Source organism: Octodon degus, unplaced genomic scaffold (genome assembly GCF_000260255.1).
Source record: "Octodon degus isolate 3935 unplaced genomic scaffold, OctDeg1.0 scaffold00101, whole genome shotgun sequence".
NCBI classification, from domain to species: domain Eukaryota; kingdom Metazoa; phylum Chordata; class Mammalia; order Rodentia; family Octodontidae; genus Octodon; species Octodon degus.
Genome location: NW_004524677.1, coordinates 6,933,102 through 6,952,023, shown reverse-complemented (window position 1 = coordinate 6,952,023; position 18,922 = coordinate 6,933,102). Strand labels below are relative to the sequence as shown.

At 44.0% G+C, this 18,922-nt stretch overlaps 1 protein-coding gene across 1 annotated transcript in view; it reads left to right on the top strand.

Annotated features, from left to right (window-relative positions):
- Dchs2 (dachsous cadherin-related 2) overlaps positions 1 to 18,922 on the top strand; it is a 262,455-nt gene that overhangs the window by 149,254 nt on the left and 94,279 nt on the right. The window contains exon 3 of the mRNA XM_023723670.1: positions 1,134 to 1,365. Within this exon, the coding sequence (XP_023579438.1) occupies positions 1,134 to 1,365 (232 nt within the window). The remainder of the gene's footprint in view (positions 1 to 1,133; positions 1,366 to 18,922) is intronic.

Here is an 18,922-nt window from a genome sequence, read left to right as displayed (position 1 = left end):
CCGTCTCCCCCTTTTCACTGGGCGCCTCCCTGACACAATAGGAGGCAGGAGCAAAGGAGGAAGGGAGGAGGGCCGAGGGGGAGGATAAGGGGGACACCCAGGCCTCTGTGACTTCCCAAGGACTTCTGTCAAAGCTGGAAGTGTCCGCATGAACCAGATAGAAGTGGAAACTGGCGCCTGAAAGCTAGAACACATGTTTTACTTTAGAAAAGGAAGAATTGAAGGAATGGTTTTCTTCTGTTTTATTGGTTCCTTCTTCTCTTCGTTTTTAGGTGGAGGAAACACAAATTAAACAGTGCCAGGTCTGCATCTCACGTCCTTGCACACTATCTTACAGTGAAAAGACCTGAAAAATCCAGACTTCCAAAGCAACTCTTGCCCCAAGGATGTAGAATAGCTCTCTTCCCACCTCAAGAATGAAGGACACGTTCTCCCATTGCTCCAAGGATGTAGGCTACCTTTGCTGCTCACCCTGAGGATGTAGGACAAGTGCCTTCCCTGCTACTCTTTCTGTCCAGACTGCAGCCCCCTCCTGATTTGGAGATTCACCCTTCCCCCCTCGATGCCCGCCAGTCTGTTCTGAGGGCCACCGTCAGCCCTTCCTGTGCTCCAACTGTGCTCTCTCGGAGCCTGCAGAGGCCTCCATCACCTGCCTGGTCTCTCTGACCAGGCTCTGCCACCTTTCTCATCCCCCACCCCCAAGCAAGCCACAGAGATGCCCTGCACTCCTGCCTTGGGCCTCTCTGCCCACTGTCCCTTCTGCTGGTGGATCTTCCCTCCCAGGCAGCTGCAGCCCGGCACCCTCTGTCTGGAAGTCTGCTTAGTGAGCTTTGCACAGAGGCAGCCCCAGCCATCCACCCCCCTTCTCACTACTCACCCATTCATTTAGAAATGCCTTTGACCTCTGCTCTGCAATTTTTGTCTCATAATATCTTAGGGGTACTCTTGTTCATGTTTAAGAATCAGCACTGAAATATAGGAGCTTATGGGTCAAGGAAAAGATAAAATGAATCTATACCACGTGAGGCATAAGTATTTTGTTACTCCAAAGCCAGTTCTGGATCTTTATGGGTGATTCTCTGCCCCCAATTCAGCACGGTCCCGTTTGTAATCACTGTTTCTTCCTCCCACAGGGGGGGCTCAGCGCCCAAGCTTTTGTCCGCGTGGAGCTGGAGGATGTGAATGATAATCACCCTGTGTTTAACCCGTCGACCTACATGACCAGCATCAGTGGGCAGACCCAGCCGGGCTCCGAGATCATCCACGTTCTGGCCACGGACAGGGACTCTGGGGTCCATGGGACCGTGGCATATGAGCTCATCCCAGGACAGCAGTCGTCCATGTTTACCATCGACACCACCACAGGTACGTGGTGGGAAAGGCTTTCATCCTCTGCTGTTCAGCGTCTGCTTAGCTGAAAAACAAGTGATTCATTTTCACTCTCAGGCATGGAATGGAAGTCAGCCACCCATGGAACAGTGGGTAGTTGGAAAGGGTCAGGGCTGCGTCCTCAGGCAATGCCTGTCCCTGGGTTCCGGCTTGGCTGGTGATTGATTTTGAGGTGCTGTTGGCCCACATTTCCTTACACGGCAAGTTGTTCTGATAGCACCAGTGCTGTAAGGTTGCTGGAGGACTAGAAGCTGTAGTGTGCAAAGAAGCCATAGCAATGGTTCTTATCTTGCTAGCTTTGCACTTCCCTTCCTTTTCGTGAGCACAGCACCAAAGGGGGAGCGAGCCTCATGGTGCATCAGCAGGATGGGGCACAGGTCCCCTGAAGATGCTCTCCTTTGGGCCAGGTCTAGCAACCGCTTGGCTCTATGAATCTCCTTGTCTTTAAAATGATATGCAAAACTCCTTTTAGTTCTCTAACATGAGAATTACACATCTGAGGGCCAGCAAGATAGCTCAGCCAGAGCACAGCACAGGGACCAGGGGGTGATCCGGCCCTTCCCCCAGCCATGCTGAGCCAGTGACTGAGTCTGGCTGTGGTGGCCCACTCCTATAATCCCAGTGCTGGGGAGGCTGAAAATACAAAGATTACTATGAGTCTGAGCTGTGTAGTGAGACCCTGTACCAAATACATAAAAATTTTAAAAATAAGTAAATAAAAGAATTACACAGCTGTGAAAGAAATCCAGTGGGCAAAGAAGTCTTCTAGAGGTAGCAGTGTTTATTAGGTGATTTTTCCTCTCCTACTGGTTTGTTGCTAGTAAGATATCTTCTTTTTACAGGAAAGCATTGGGGCTGGGGAGATAGCTCAGTGGTCTAAGTGCTTGCCTAGGGAGCGTAAGAACCTGGGTTCAGTGCCGTGCTGACCCTGGAACCCCGGGTGTACCATGCCGGCCACCAAAACTGGGCATGGTGGTGCATGCGTGTAATCCCAACACTAAAGGGCTGAGACAAGAGGACCACTATGAGCCAAAGCTGTGTAGCGAGACCATGTACCAAATAAATCTTAAAAAATGATTTTAAAAATTGTACAAAAGAAAGCACAGACTTTCAAGTATCATATATGATATTATATAATACATTGAGATACTGCGATCCAAAATCAAAGATACAAAAGCAGAAGACCAAAACATTGTTTTTATTTTACATTTCTTCATTCAATATGAGAAACTAGTAGAATGTGTTTCTTTTGTAATGATGGTGACCATGCCAGAGACGACAGTAGAAGTTCTCTGTATATTGTCCTACTGGATCTTCACGATACCTTTGCAACAGCCTCATGCACTAGAAACACAATAATTTACACAGAAAGTGTCCTTTACCCAGTTAGTTTGCCCTGTCACACAACCCCACTGTCCCTGGTCATGCCTTTTGTCTGGACAGCATGTCTGCTCTAGGCTGCTGGCTGGGAAGTTAGTTGTTGACAATGCAGCTTTTGTAAGGCAAACCTTCCCTTGCTCAAAATAACCCCTTCAGCATTTCAGATATTAGAAAAAAATACTTTTGTAGGAATTTAGTCTACTTATCTTGGCTTTTTCAAAATTCATCTCAACTGAGGACCTTAACTGTCTGTCAAATCATCAGACCCTGCAGGGCATTAGCATTGCCAAAAATATAGAGGCCAGCCAATAATCAGGGTAGAGATCTAAAAGCATATAGCAGATTTTTTATGAGGACGTCAACACACTCGTCATTCAGTTTCTCCTGGAAGAGCTTCAGGAAGGAGCTGCTGACTTCGTCTTGCAAAGAGATCTGTGTTGCCACACTGGCCCCAGCGAGCCCTGTGACTTCCTGGCAGCAGCTACAAGACAAATGCCTCGGCTGGTCTCCGAGACCAGTTTATGTGAGTCACTATCTAGGGAAGAATCACAGTGAGGCAAAGGCTGGCCTCGTAATGGAAGCAGCCTTGGGTTACTGTTGTTGGCAATTTTGATGCCTGTGCATTTAGGTGAAAGAGATTTATCGGGCAAACAGTGCCTGGAATTTGTTTATACTTAATCACAACTCATGAGAGATTCATGAGCCCTGAGAGCACTTTACTCATACCTTTGGAGGAGAACAAAATAACGCCATGACCCTCTACTGGAGCAAAGCAGCAGGCAGCCTCTACACTACGCTGTTGAACTCGAGAAGGAGTGTGTTGAACCTGAGAACACCTTGAATACATTCGTGGTGCACCAGGTGATGCTTTGATACATCTATACACTGTGAAATAATCAAATCAGAGAACTGGCATCCATCCTCTCATACACTTAATTTTTTGCAGCAAGGACATTCATAATTGACTGTCTTTACTATTTTCAGGTGTAGAAGGTCATCATTAAATATAGTCATCATGTTGTAGAACAGACCTTAAGGCCTTATTCAGCCCATCTAGCTGCAGCCTTCTGCCCTTGACCATCTTCTCTTATTTTCCCCAGCCCCAGCTTCTGGCAGCCACCTTTCTATTTGCAGCTTCTATACAACTGACAATTTTAATTCCATGTGCAAGTGAGACCATGCAGAATTTGTTTCTCTGGGCCTGCCTTATTTCACTTAGCATGATGTCCTCATGTTCGTCTGTGTTGATGCAGATGATCGAATTCTCTTTAAGTGGCTGAACAGCATTCTATCATGCTTATGTGTCACATTTTCTGTATCCACACATATACTGATATGCGCATGGGTTAATTCCGCATCTTAGGTATTGTGTAGAATGTACATTGAACACAGAAGTGAGCTGTGTCTTTGACATGCTGATTTCACTTCCTTTGGATATGTAACTAGACATGGGCTTGCCATTTGTAACATTTTAAAGAAACCCCCTGATGTGTACTATAATGACTGTATGACATTTTCTGTATAAGACTGTCCTCAAAGAGCAGAGCAGAAACATTATGGAATATGATTATCCCCTTCTGGGTCTGTTTTTGTTTGTTTTGTTTTATAATACATAAAGCTGGGGTTTCCGAACTCACCATAAGGCCAGTTTCCTACTAGGCTTCCAGTACAAACACAGTCTAAAGAAACTGCCTTTATGAATAAGTGAAGTCTAGAAACAATGGGAAGCTTATTGAAACCCTTACTACATCCCCCTAAGAAATTCCGTGGGCATTTCATTGATAACTTGCAGCAAAACTTAATGACTCGCAGCATGCTGGTGGCGGTAAGGCTCCTTACTCCGTCTCAGAACTCTCTCTCTCACACACTCTGTAGCTCGCCTAAGCAGGCACATACTCTTCCCCACCACACTAAGGGCTGAGCACAGGGAACACGGAACAACTCCCCCAGTCCTTTAATGTGTATATATCTTGGGGTAGGATCTCTGTAAGTGGCCCAGGCTGTCCTTGAACTTGTGATTTTCCTGCTTCAGCTGTCCAGTAGCTTGGATTAATTTTTCCCCTTGTTTCTGTATTTATTCTTTCCTCTTCCAGAGTAAAGCCCCAACTTTTACAATGGGAACTTTTCAAACTACTCTCAGTACCTTTCAATTATTCTTCTGCTTTTTTAACCTAAGTTCCAACCTAGGAGGGTGGAAAACAGAGTTGTATAGTGTAAGAATGCTGAAACTTGAGCCCACTCATATGTTAATACACTCTCCTGAGTTACTTTAAAATTTCTCCTTTTCTCACAGGTTCATTCATCCTTTCATTTCGACAATTTCTATCCCAGGCATGCCACTTTGAAGGCTTACGTAACTTGCATGTTAGGCTCATGTTTTCCTGAAGACCAGAGTTTTGCATTGATACATTTGTGCCATCAACAGGCCGATGCACTAAAAATAGAGCTCTTTGACTTACTGTACTCATCTGGTAAGAAAAATGTTTTGGAAAAAGCGAGAATGGGATGTGGCCATGTCATGGTTCTTTTGTCTTGTGGGTTTATCTTCCTGTTCTGGTTCTGGTTTTCTGAGTTTGTTGTTGATTCAAAGAACATTTTTGTATGATGTGCTAGGCACTGGGAGAGCGATACTGAGGGGAGCCTTCCTTCGCCTGCTCTGAGTCTGCAGCTTGCTTTGATGTGGGCACGAGGCAAACCACACTGCTTTGAGCTTGAAAAGGAAGAAACACAGAGACATGTTTATTAATAGCTCTTTGTTCATGTATTTTTAATCCCACTTTATAAATTACATCTAGATATCCCCCTCATTTTTGAAGTGCTCTAGTAGCATAAAAAGAAATTCTACTTTTTTAGCTTATTTGTTTAAATTTTGAAACTAAGGAGAAATGTTACTTTCTAATTAATTCAGACAAAGGTGACAAGGAGATTTGCAGTATTTGCGTTGGCCATTCACTGTCACTCCAAACAACTTCTTTTATTAGGGCTACCTCTGGTTATATTTTTGTGGTTTACCTCTTTGTATGGAAGCAAGTTAATGACATAAAGACAAGTCAATAAAAATTCTACGAGAATGTAGCCTGTCTAGTCCCAGCAGAAAAATGGGAGGAAAGAAGATTACTCTGGAAGCACTGGTCCAGTGCTTACTGCGTATCAGGCAGCATTTAGGCACTGGGAATACATCCGTGCATAACACGGGCACAGACCCTACTTGCTGGTGCTTACAGTGGTGAGCGTGGGCCCCAGTACTCCTGGTCAACGTGTGGTTGTGTGTTCACCAAATTCACAACCACAAATATCCAAAGCATAGCAGCAGAGGCAGCTATGCTTTGTATTTGGTTGCAATCTTCCGTCTTCGTGGAATGTGTGGGCTTGTACATGAACTGTAGGTAATGTAACACAGACGGTGTTTTTCCTTATTCCAAGGGCAGATTCTTTCCTAGTGCTCAAATTTCATACTCTGTAGTGAGTCTCATGTTTTCCCATGATTGCTGCTCTCCTGAATTTGACACTGATGTTCTGCTGTGTGGTTAAAAAGTTAATACCACACCACTTTTTATAACAGATAGGCACGTGCTTCTGCCAAATTAATGATGGCTTTCTCTCATTTTCTGGGCAGACCCTAAAATTAATCAGGAGCACCTAAGGATTATGTTACCTGCAGGGGAAACATAAGCATGTTTTGAAAGTTTTCTCATGTATGTTTTCAGTACAAGACCAGAGGCTCAGGAAGGTGGGAAGGACCTTGCCTGTCAGCGGTCTTTTGTTGTAAAGGATGACACTGAGGCTGCGGGCTTTGCCGCTTCCTAATGGCTCACTGCTGGTCATGGCGGAAGTGGGCCAAAGCACCATTCTCGACCTGCTCTGCCCCACTACTTCTGTGTCTTGTGTAATGATATTTCCAGCATCTTTTCTACACCTTGTTGGGCTGGATGGAGCATTGGCTGCTGAGATAACCACCGCGCCTGCAAATTAAGCAATGAACACCGTAAGAACCCTGGTGACTAACAGGGTAAATCTGACATGTGAATTTACATTGTAGTATTATGATGTTGTGTGTGTGTGTGTGCGTGCGTGTGTGCATGCGTGTGTGTGTGTGTGTGTGTGTGTGTGTGTTATTGAGGACTGAACCCAGGGCTTTCACAATGAACTATTCCCCAGCCTTTTTTTACTTTTTTATTTTAAGACAAGGTAATCACTTAGTTGCCTCAGCCTCAACTACATAAGACAGAAAAGTAGTCTGTTGTTGTGACTTATACCTACTTGACATACAAATTATCTGTTACATTTAAAAGTTACTCTTTTGAAGTAAAGACAGTTTAGTGTCATCTCCCCAAACAAGTAACTTTTGTAAGTGTGTTTTCAGTTATCAACATGACACAGACTGTTGAATATATTCCAGTCCTCAGCCTCTACAACAGCCACCCAGATTTCTGTGCAAAACGAATAGCATAATGTTATTTACTTGGTAAATAAGTTCCTATGTTCCCACAAACGGAATATGAGAAAGACAGTAAGTATCTATCCCTGAGAGGAAGTTGATATTGCTATAGTGGGTGTCGTACTTCACTGCTTTTGGACCAAGCTGTACTGCCAGACTCTGTATCTGGTGAAGAGTATGCACTGTGCTGTCACTGTTATAATTATGCCCTTGCTTACAATTTTAGTAATGAACTATAGATTATTTTCTATAAGATGGAGTTATAGATTAACTTCCATGTTAGCTAAGAGTATTCTGTCTTGATCAGATTTGACCCTGAAAGTCAATAGTGTTAATTAGTAGAAGAGTGTGATTATGCATATTAAAAGGTTATGATAAAGTTCAATTCAAAAAGCATCTTTGGGGGCTGGTGAGATGGCTCAGTGGGATAAGCACTTGCCTGGCAAGCGCAGGGGCCTGAGTTCAATCCCCGGTTCCGGAAAAAAAAAAAAAAGACTCTTTGTCTTTGAATGTTTTCACTGCTCTCCTCTTTCTGGCCCATTCCTCTGGTTAAGTGAATCGACCAGCGGAAGAGCACACAAATAGCAGAGCCCATAGTGAATGGCACATGTATCCACAGTCGCCAAAACATGAAAGCTGACTCGGAAACAGCAGTGCTCTGTAAATTAATCAGTGTCATTTTTCAAAGTTAAAGTTGTTTTCTGCACTGGTGGTTAAAGGTCATTTGCAAATGCCATGAAAAATGAAAGCCCAATAATTACTGTAATTTAAAGTGTTGAGATATAGTTTTATAAATTTTAAGTTGACAAATATGTATGCAAAGAGAGCTGTTCATTTTTGCTTAAGATTTCATGATTTGTCATGTAAAATGTGCATCTTTATAGTTTATTTACATATATATTAGAGATGAAGGCTTTCTGGCCCTCATAACTTCTAATAGAGAGCTCAGTATAAGGATGTTGGATTCGAATGTAGAACTTGATTTGTCAGGTAATATCTTAATCCTGTTCTCATTACTGAGATGCAACACCTGACACTTGCAGCTTAAAGGAAGAGAAGTTGATTTCTGCTCTTGTTTGCAACCCGCATTTCAGGGCTCCATGGTGAAGGTGTCACTGTGGCAGGAAGCAGTGAGGCGGAGGGGCTGGGAAGGGCTGGCTGGCCCTGCCAGGCTGCACCCACAGTGACCGCCTTTTCCTACCAGCACCCCCCCATGCCAAGCCAGCAATGGCCCCCTGCAATCCAGTCAGCAGCAGGCCCCAGCCTCTGAGGGCTAAGGTGATGTGGGGGCATCCACATATTAACCGTGGCAATGAAAGAGCAAGGAAGACCTGTGGAGAGATCTAACAGCATCTTAGAAAATGAATAACAGAAACTATGACACTGGAAGGAAGGTCATTAACATTGAAATTCAAGGTCAAGATCACTAGCAAATGCCCTGACAGCCAAGACCCAATTCATATTCTGCTTAATCTCTAGGCTCCTGACATCACTTATTTCACCTTCCTTATTATCAATTTATTGAACCACGTCAGAGGATGCATTTTTGTATTTTCAATAGCTCTTGCTTTCGAGAAGAATGTGTATTTACAGCTAGAAACAGAAGGTCTTTTTAGCAGCTCTTTCAGTGATGGTCTGTAGGGTGTGAGTCATCTGCCTACCTTTGTTCTGCTTTATGTGAGTGATAGTTAATTTCACCAATATTGCTTGCAGGTCATAAAAGAGGCCCAGAAGGAAGCAGCTCAGCACTCAGCAAAGCTGGGGAACATTTACAAAGAAGACAGGCCGGGAAGTCTTTATCTGGACTCAGGGCTCCTTTGAGAAGGCCCAGACTCTGTCTGCTGCACTTGGAGGGGGACACCCTGCTCTTCCACAGAACGCTGGGCTCAGCGGGAGTGAGAATAAAGGCATCTATTGCTGTTGTTAGCTCAGTTTTAATGCTTTGGAAGAGTGCATATTTTAGTCTGGTCAGCTGGAGTAGCATCGATGTGCCTAGAAATCCCCAAAAATACATAAAGAAAAGAAAAAGTTCATGTAGTAGGTAATAATAATAATCCCCCTATTTCAGGATAGATATAGAGTCCTAGCCCCCACCCCGTGAGTGTGTGTGTGTGTGTGTATGTGTGTACTTACAATCTTTTGTGTATAATCAATCTTTATTTAGATAAGTTAGGAGTATCTACTTATAACTGTGATTAAGTTTGCTAGTAGGTACAATTGCTAAAAAAAAAAAAAATGCCTGAAATCAGCAGGCATATTCATTTAATGTTAAATATTTCACTAGTTAAAACTGTGATTTAAATTGGAATCACAGCCTTTGGGGATAAACCACCTACGAAGGTGATATTTTTTTTTTTTAAACCTATCAACCTCAGTCATTCACTGCTTTCTGTTTTCACTATTTTTTTTTTCTACCAATCTGTTAAGGCTTAAATCTGGAATGTCCCACAAAATTCTCATGTGCTTGGGAGATGACTGGATCTCTTGTGCTTGGGAGGTGACTGGATCTCTTGTGCTTGGGAGGGGACCGGAAGTGACTGCTTCCATTGATGGATTCATCCATCCATCTGTTGAGGAGCTCAGTAGCTGAAGTGCTGCTAGTGGTGGGGTCAGCTGGAGGTGGGCGCAACCTGGAATGCTGTGTTCTGGCCATGGTTGTGCCTCTCCCCTCCCTTCCCCATCCTCCCACCCTTTCCCCTCTCCTCCCCTCCATTCCCATCCTCCCACCCTTACCCCTTTCCTTCCCTCCCTTTCCTGTCCTCCCACCCTCACCCCCTCCTCCCCTCCCTTCCCCATCTCCCACCCTTAACTCCTCCTCCCCTCCCTTCCTGTCCTCCAACCCTTACCCCTTTCCTTCCGTCCCTTCCCATCCCTCTCTCCCATCTCCTTTCTCCCTCCATGATGGCTGCTGTAGCTAAGCCCCTTGCCCTCTGCAGTACCCCAGTCATACTTAGTCATACTTAGAACCTGCTGGACAAGGACTAAAGCCATGAGTTGAAGGAAACCCCTCCCCTCCTCAAGTTTCAGGCCCTGGGCCTTTTGTCTCAGCAGTGAAAAAGTGACTTAGACACACTCCAAAGCTCTTATGATTCATTGTATTATATTTTACTATAATTCACAAGCTATCATAAAAATAGTGGGATTTCAAATACCATTTCTAGAACCCTCCAAGTTTTGCTGAGAGCCTCCCTTAGCCCTCTCACTGAGAGCCTACGGGGTAGCTTAGTACTTCCTGGCGATAGAATGCTCTTCGTATTGAACCTACTGGCCTTCCATTGCCCTTTTCACTCTATGTCTGTCTTCTCCCTGGTCTTTCTGCACCCCTTGACCTATGCTGAATAGAAGATAAAGCCATTACAAGTGTCCAGGTGCAGATTAACTTCTTGTTACGAGGACGGCCTTTTTCCATTCGTGGAAGCTAGAATCCCTGAAGGTGTCGCTCTTCTGAGGCTCTGGCCGCTGCTTCTTCTTTCCCTGCATTCTCCCTGAGGTTGGAATTTGGGGGCGATTTCTTAAACCTCACATGTCAACTGGACACTGAAATTAGTCCCTCCTTAAAGGACACTAATCGTTCACCTTTTGTGAAGCTCATATTTTTAGTGGACACCAAAATATCCACATTTATTTGTTTATTTATTTATACTTCAGGGAGGGGTCTACAGGGTGTTCAGGGTCTCACTGCTAGATTGGATTGGTAGTGATCCGCCTGTTTACAGCCTCCCAAGAGCTGGGATGTCAGGCGCGCGCCACCACGCCCAGTCTCAATGGCTGTCTCAGCACACCCCGGGGGCAGGGCTGGCACGGCAGGCCTGGAGATTGAAAGCCTGGCCCTTGTGCCTGCTTTTAGGTGCTTTAATCTATTGAGTTACTTGGCCAGCCCTCCACTTTTAACTTTCGGTGAAAAGTTAAAAAATAATGTTGCAAGAATTTTGTGGCATTTTCTACCTAACGTTAGCATGGAAACATTTCCTTTTCAATATATTAAATATCAATCTGACAGTTTAGATAATATTAGGAGTTTTAAAAGTAGTATTACGTGGAAATCAAAATTATAGAGTATCATAACATTTTTCTAATTCAAAAGTTAGATATTTCATTATTGTTTCTAAATGAAGCTCTAGATTTTTGTTTATTGATATACATGGTAGAGTTTGCTATGCAGTTTTTAGTTGCAAATTTAGAGTAATCTTAAAATGAAGATAACTGTAACCTAGAAGAGACCAACAGATATTTAGCATGCAGGATCAGAGCTGTTGCTGATGTTGGTGCTGTTTTGTGTGTTCAGGGCTACCCTTTGCACATGACTGGAATCCGCCTTAGAAGGCAGGCAGCTGGATGCATGATCCCACTCTCAGCTGAAAAACAAACCCAAAACAGTAATTTTTGTGCATATTTCTTTTTTTAAAATGTATTTAGTGCAGGGTCTACAGGGTCTCGCTACACAGATCGGACTTGTAGTGATCCTTCTGTTTCCAGCCTCCCAAGTGCTGGGATTACAGGCGTGCACCACCATGCCCAGACTCAATCACCATCTCAGTGTGCCCTGGGGATGGGGCTGGCACGGCACACCTGGGATCGAACCCCTGTCCCTGTGCTTGCCTAAGCAGGAGCTTTAGTCTGCTGAGCTATCTGACCGGCTCCAAAAAAGTAATTGTCACTGTTTGTTTTTGGATTGTGTGGCTACTTCTTTTGCAGAAATATTTTCCAATTATTTTTAAATGTTTCTGGTGCCAGATGTTAAACATATAAAGTACAATACACAATGTGATGAAATCTTTTATGTTAAGAAAATTAAAACAATTCGGTATAAAGCGTTAATGAAATGAGAACAGTTTCTTCAGAAACCTGTTAAGCGCTTCCATATGCTGATGCCCTCCTGCTTCCTGAGTGGTGGTGCAGGCCCATAAGGGAGCCCACGAGTGTCCCTGTGCTCATTTGGGGGGCAGGGCCCCAGGACGCATCGCGCCCGCTCCCCTGTGCCACCGTGGGCTACAGGGGACGGAACACCACACGACAATGGAAAGCGTCACAGATAGAGTCCAGATCTGTGACGGAATTAAGTAGTTAAAGGAAGGAGAAACCTTTTATTTATTATCATCTCTCATAGATTTCACTGCACTTAGCTATGCATCTTCTTATTTCTAATATTTTTATAAAAATCTGAAGTGACATTAGGCTTTTGGTTTATTGTTGTATAGCATTCTTCAGTTATCTTCTTGTTTATTTTCTCAAAGGTAGTTACATAGCCCTTCTTTTCTTTCTTCTTTTTCTTTTTTTCTTTTTTCTTTTTTTTTTTTGTATTTAGTACATGGGTCTCACTATGTAGATCAGACTCGTAGTGATCCTGTTTCCAGCCTCCCAAGAGCTGGGATTGCAGGTGCGCCAACACACCCAGGATCAGTCGCTACTTCAGTGCTCCTGGGAGCGGGGCCAGCCCGGCAGCCCAGGGCTTGAACACCAGCCCCCTGCCTCTGCCTCAGCAGGCACCTTATTCTGCTGAGCTATTTGGTCAGCCCTCTCGAAGGTATTTACAGCAGCATATTGACACATGCATCATGTGACTCATTTGGTGGCAACTGCCACAAAAAACAAAACACCTAAGTAAAAAAAAAAAAAAATTTGTAATTTCTCTTAGCTACCAAGCCCTAAACAGTGAATAAATAAATACATAGCACCAATGGCAACCTGGGCTTATCTGGCACATTTAAGCTTAGTTTAAGAAAAGAAATAGTTTAAATCAATTGTCAGAAATGTAAGCCACAGAGAAAGCGTGGCTCTTAAGCTTTCTGACACTACAAAGCTATAAAGCCACGGAGCGTAGATGGTGGTGACTGCTGCTACATGCAGTTACAGGAGACCATTGGCTTGCCTGGAGCTCCCCGAGGCGGTGCAGCGGAGCAGACTAGGTAGAGTCGCCGGTGCCACAGTTGCGCATCAAGCTGAAGCTATGTGGTTTGCCTGACCTTCCAGTAGAGGAAAGAAAGGTGCTAGCCAAATCCTCAGCCAGTAGGCTTAGCTCTGCTGATGGGGGCCCCTTCTGCCTTCTCCGCAGAAGGAGAATGACTTTAAAATGACCTATCCACTTGTGCCCCTTGGTTGCTGCTTTCCGTGGGTGCTTCCTTCGTATAAACCTAAGCGGTGGGCTCACTAGAGCGCTCCTTCCTTCTCATGCAGTGTGTGCACAGGCAGCCCTTCACCTGCATTCCCTGGCTGTAGTAGATTCAGACCTCCGCCCCATCTGCCGTCTGCCATGGCTTATTTGTCTTCAAATTTCCTCAGGTCCTTTCTTCTTCTGAGGACAGCAGTAATTGGATTCAGGGCCAGCGTACATCTAGGATGATTTCATGCTGAGATCCTTCACTGATTACATCTGAAGATGCTACTCCAAAGAAAGTGAAGCCCAGAGGTTCCAAGAGAACACAGCTTTGGGAGATGCATCAGCCGACTGCTGTGTGTTCATATAGTCATGTTGTCTTACAATAATACATGGGGGCTGGCGGATAGCTCAGGACCAGGGCCTGTGTTTAGCAGGACCATGGACCCTGGGCTCAGTCTCCAGCACAGAACTAAGCAAAAAACGAACGACATGCTTTACCAAATTTAGGGTTTTTATAAGTGACTTCCTCAAGTGAAAGAACCACTTTGGTCCAAGTCTTGAAAGATTTTTGGATCTGCTTTAAGAAAATAATTTTCCTTTTAGCTCAGTACTTGAATCAGTGGTAGAACTATTGGTGATGGTGGTTTGGTCTAGTAGTGATGGTTAGGGCTGATCCCTTTCACTTATCAGAGCATTTCGAATGACCAAAAAGGGAAAGAGAGTAACAGCTAGCGCCTCTGCTCTTACACCTGTGGCTGCTTGCTTTGCAAATACACTTCCCAGAAAGCACCGTCAGCCCACACTCACATTTGCAAACTGAGCTATCATCTAGGTTTATAAAATAAGAAAGGGCTATTGAAGTTATTTTGAAATATTAGGGGGACCCATTGTAAACCCCACAAACCACACAGGAATATTCACAGCAATGGGACAAATGGAAATTTTATACCACAAAGAAAGGTTTAGATCAAACTACGAATTAGTAGTTTCAGTCTTAAGAAGGGGCTAGACATGCTAGGACAGCGAGTGTGCTTACGGTCGTCTCTGAACTGCTCCTGGTGCCTTGCTAGGCGGGCTGCTAGGACAGGTGGGTCGCTAGGTAGCTTTTGGTGAATTTCTCAGGCACCTTACCACGGAATTTCACAGGATATTGATGCCTCTGCAGCTTTCCCAACTTTTCCTTTTCTCAGAAGACTGTTTAAGTTTTTTTTTTTTTTTTTGCTCTAAATGCCCTCAGGGGTGGTTTGGCTGGCTGGAGTGTTGTGGGGATCGAACTACAGCAACCTGAGGCTGACAGCTTTGTGGAAGCAGCCACTTAAACAACTGAGCTAAGGCCAGGCCCCCAAGACTGTTTAATCATTCATTAGCCATTGTCACTTGGTACACAGAATTGCTCATCTGATAGTATAGTCCTTGGGAGAAAAAGAAGGGAACTGGCATTTGGGCTAAGGAGTCAGCACGTGTTGGCACCATGCAGAGTGACTTGTTTATGCGCACTATTCAATTTGATCCTTCCGTCAATCACACACAGGAAATGGTACTGCTTTACCCCTACAGTCTGTTTACAAGTAATAAGCAGAAGCTCAGATGGTTTGTGAAACTGCCCAAGCTGAAACTAGCAATTGATAGAACCAGGATTTTAATCCAGCTGTATTTGATTCTAGGGATCTAGCTCCTTTATTTTTTATTACTCCATAAACTCTAAACAACTTATTTCTTCCCTTGCTATTAATCAATGTCTTGCCTTACTATTAATTCCTAGACTCTGCAGATAGAAAACATGTAAGATGCCAGGCTTATGTAGGAAGTCTGGTTCTGCTAACGCTTAATCAAAATCATTCACAAACCTGACATTGAGAACATAAAATTGCCATATAAAGTCACACCATCATATATATCGTATTTTTGGGAAAGGACAATGGCCACCGCAGTCTCCACAAACTTGTGGAGCACTGAATGCAGGTGACAGATCGATATTTTTAATCCTTATCTAATGATCTATCGCTCTAAATATATCATATTGATTGCATTTCTGTCAAAGAAATATCGAGCACAAGAATTGTCTGCATGAAAGGCTCAAGTCAGACACTGCCATCAAAACTCAGCATATGTTTAATGTCCAATTTTTTGACAGAAACTTTGCTATTTGTTGTGATAAATACTTGATATCAACCAGTTAAAAATTTTTAAATGCATATAATTAGGGTAAAATACGAAGAAGACTTTTTTGATGGATATCTAGGAGTTGTGAATTGCTTTTTTATAGTTCTTTGAATTGAAGAGCCTCCCATCAGCCCAGGACAGCACAAAGGACTTTTGTAGGGTCTTGTGGCTTTGATCAGGCATGACACGTTCCATAGTTAACTGTTGGGTGACTTCAGTTATTGACATGAAAATGAACTAGAATTCAAATATGATGTATTCAAAATAAACTATCACATGCTGTTAGCAACATAAAATTGGTTTCCTATGCAGGACAAGCTTGTTGTGGGGTGTTTTTCCTCTACAGTTTAGTGATACTAAAGCATAATAAGTCAAACACTAGAGTTCCTTCACAAACATCAGAGTCGTCCGAATTTCCACTGCACTAGCCTAGCTCTTTCAGGGAGCTTTCTGTTCCAGTCCATTATTTGTCCTTGCATTGGTATCACACATGTAATTGAAACAAGTGCTTAATAATTTTAATATTTGGCTTGTAGTCATATCCGCCTGTTGTGCTTCAGTTGTCCGTTGCATGTTTGTGGCCCCCAAAGATCATAGTTTTACACCCTGCCCCTCAGTGGGATGGCATTAGGAGATTAGATCCTCAGGAATTAATGAAGTTTCAACGAAGTCTTGAAGGTGGAGCCGCTGGGATGGGCTTAGTGTTCTCATAAGAGAGGGAAGCTAGAGCCTACTATTTCAGTCTTGTGAGGACACAAAGAGAGCACAGCCACTTGTGAGCCAGAGAAGGCCCTCCCCAGACACAGAATAATTGGTGGGCACCCTGTTCTTGCTTCTCTCCATCTCCAGATTTGAGAAATAAATTTCTACGCTCAAGTTGCCTGGCTTATGCTACTTTCGCCTACACCAAGAACGTCACCTTTTCTTTTCTTTTTTTCTTTTCTTTTTGGCTGGCTCAGGCTGCCTTAAGGGTGGGTCTGGTGCGGCTTGTGGAGCTGAGGATCAAACTGCGGTCCTTTGCGCCTGAGTTTGCTCAAGCAGGCGCTTTAAACAATTGAGCTAACCAGCAAGCCCCGCCAGAAGGATTTTTTTTTTTCACCTTTCTTCTTTGGGCAATTTTCTTGACTAATTTCAAATAATGATTTTTCCATATTGATTTTTATTCATTTGTTAATTCATTGAACAAATAACTATTTGTGGAGTACTTCCTCTGAGGCTGTGATTGTGCCAGGTTGTGTTTGGTTCTTAGTGAGTATATGAATGGAGTTCTTTACCTCCTAGGCCTTAAAATATAAAGGACAAAAAGAAAACAAGGAAATAGGATACCTGGGATTTTGCTGTAGATCTTATGCAGGGAATGTCTGAGCATCTGGTAAGGGTCTCTTCGTGCCCCATAGCATGGAGAAGGGTAGTGTGGTTGTCATCTCTTTCTTATAAAACCACCAATGCTATGATGGGATCCACCCTTAGAGCCTCATCTGACCCTGCCTACCTCTTTGATGCCTTACCTAAAAATCCCATTAAGGAATGAACTTGGGAATTAAATTTCCAACAGGTCAACTTTTGGGGGACATAGCCCAAGCACCGGAGGGGGCGTAATCAGTCAGTGTCACTTTGCCTGCTCAGCATCCACGCATTCTTTACTCTGCTCAGAGACCCAGTGAACAAGATCGTGTGAATCCACTCTTTCTGATCTGTTCAGAGCCTGATGGTCATTTCATCTACGCAGTGGCTCCAGCCAGGTGAGTCAGAAGCAGTGAGATGTGCACCACTCAGGACCCAGTCAGCACAGCAGAAACAACAACACTTACACGGCAGAGGGAATGCAGCGGGAGCCCTTGGTTAGGTGGTGAGAGAAGCCCAAGGGGCAGGACGCTAACTGAGAGGCACTGCAGTATGGAAGCGGTGGCTTTCTTGGGCTTGCAAACCAAGCCAGTTTGGCACCAGTGAAGCCCAGAGTTGGCTGTGAGCCCTGCAGAGCTGGAGCCCAGACATCTTTACAGAGGATGCCGTCAGACTGCTGGTCCCTGGGACACACAGCAGCTGCCCCAGATAGATTCTGCTGGTGGGATGCCATGGCAGGAAACTAGAAGCCTGGGAGAAGAGAAGGCAGACGTTCATGCCTGCTTCTCTTGGCAGCATTGCTGTTCAGCCTACTGACACCAGCTGAACCACTGCCCTCAGGAAGGCCACCAGCCTGCCCATGGTGCAGTGCCCCCGTGGTCAAAGGTGTCACCATTGTGGTACCTTCTCAGGTTACAGCAGCTGCACCCAGGTACTGGTGCCAGGGCATCTCCTGACCCCGCCCTTTGCAAGTTGGACCACAGCTGAGGTCACCTGGGAGTCAAGTTTGGCATCAGCTAGAAGGAGATGTCACAGAGCTGTGGGCTCCCCCACGCGGTTCCCCTCAGAGCTCCTGCACACCCCTGCAGAGCTAGGAAGATCACTGCTTCTTGCGGCTATTCTTCATCACTACCTTCTCTGCCAGTTAGCCTTCCTGCAAGAGCGGGCACCGGTTCCTCAGTTTCTTTTGCATGATTACTCTTTTTTGCCTGTAATGCTTTCATTTAGAAAAAAAGAAAAGAAAAAACTACAACTCTGGAAATGGATAACATAAAAATTGAGCATTATAGCCGTCTGATATAAATAAAGTGGCGACCACTTTCCTGATTGGTAGACAACGGTGGCAAAAACATGGTGCGGACATTTAGAAAAGTCAGTGGAGTTTCTGAAGTTTCGTAAAAATAACTTAGAGCTTAATAATTAATAAACAATTTTCTTGTAGCACAAATATTTGCTATCCTTTCATGACACAGGAATTTTACTAATCAGAATAGTATACATTATGTGTTAGATTAACATATTATTATTATATAGTGCTATGTATACTAATATATGTACATGCATGTTTGTAGATGCAAGCATTGTCTACATGTGTATCTACATTTATATGTTTCTGTGCATATCTTAGTGTGTACAGTGCTAGAATGGTCTTTATTTCTAAAACTTCTATGAAATGAGAAATTGAAAAAAATGACAGTGAGAATTTTCTTTTCAAGGCCAACTAAAATACTGAGTTTGAAGGAATTTACCTTGTATAACAAGCACTTATATGGTGATGTTTTATTTTTATTTTTTATTTTTCTCTGTATTTTAGAAAAGGGTCTACATGGTGTTCAGGATCTCACTACTAGGTCAGACTCGTAGTGATTCTCCTGTTTACAGCCTCCCAAGTGCTGGGATTACAGGCACCCGCCACCACACCCAGTCTCAATTGCTGTCTTAGGGTGTCCCAGGGGCAGGGCTGGCATGGCAGGCCGCGGGGATGTAACCCCCAGCCCCTGAGCCTGCTTGCAGTGCTTTAATCCACTGAGCTATTTGGCTGGCCCTGGTAAAGTTTTAAAAGGCTTGAAAATTGTTGTTTCTGTAAGGTATTTCTTTAAAAATATATTTCT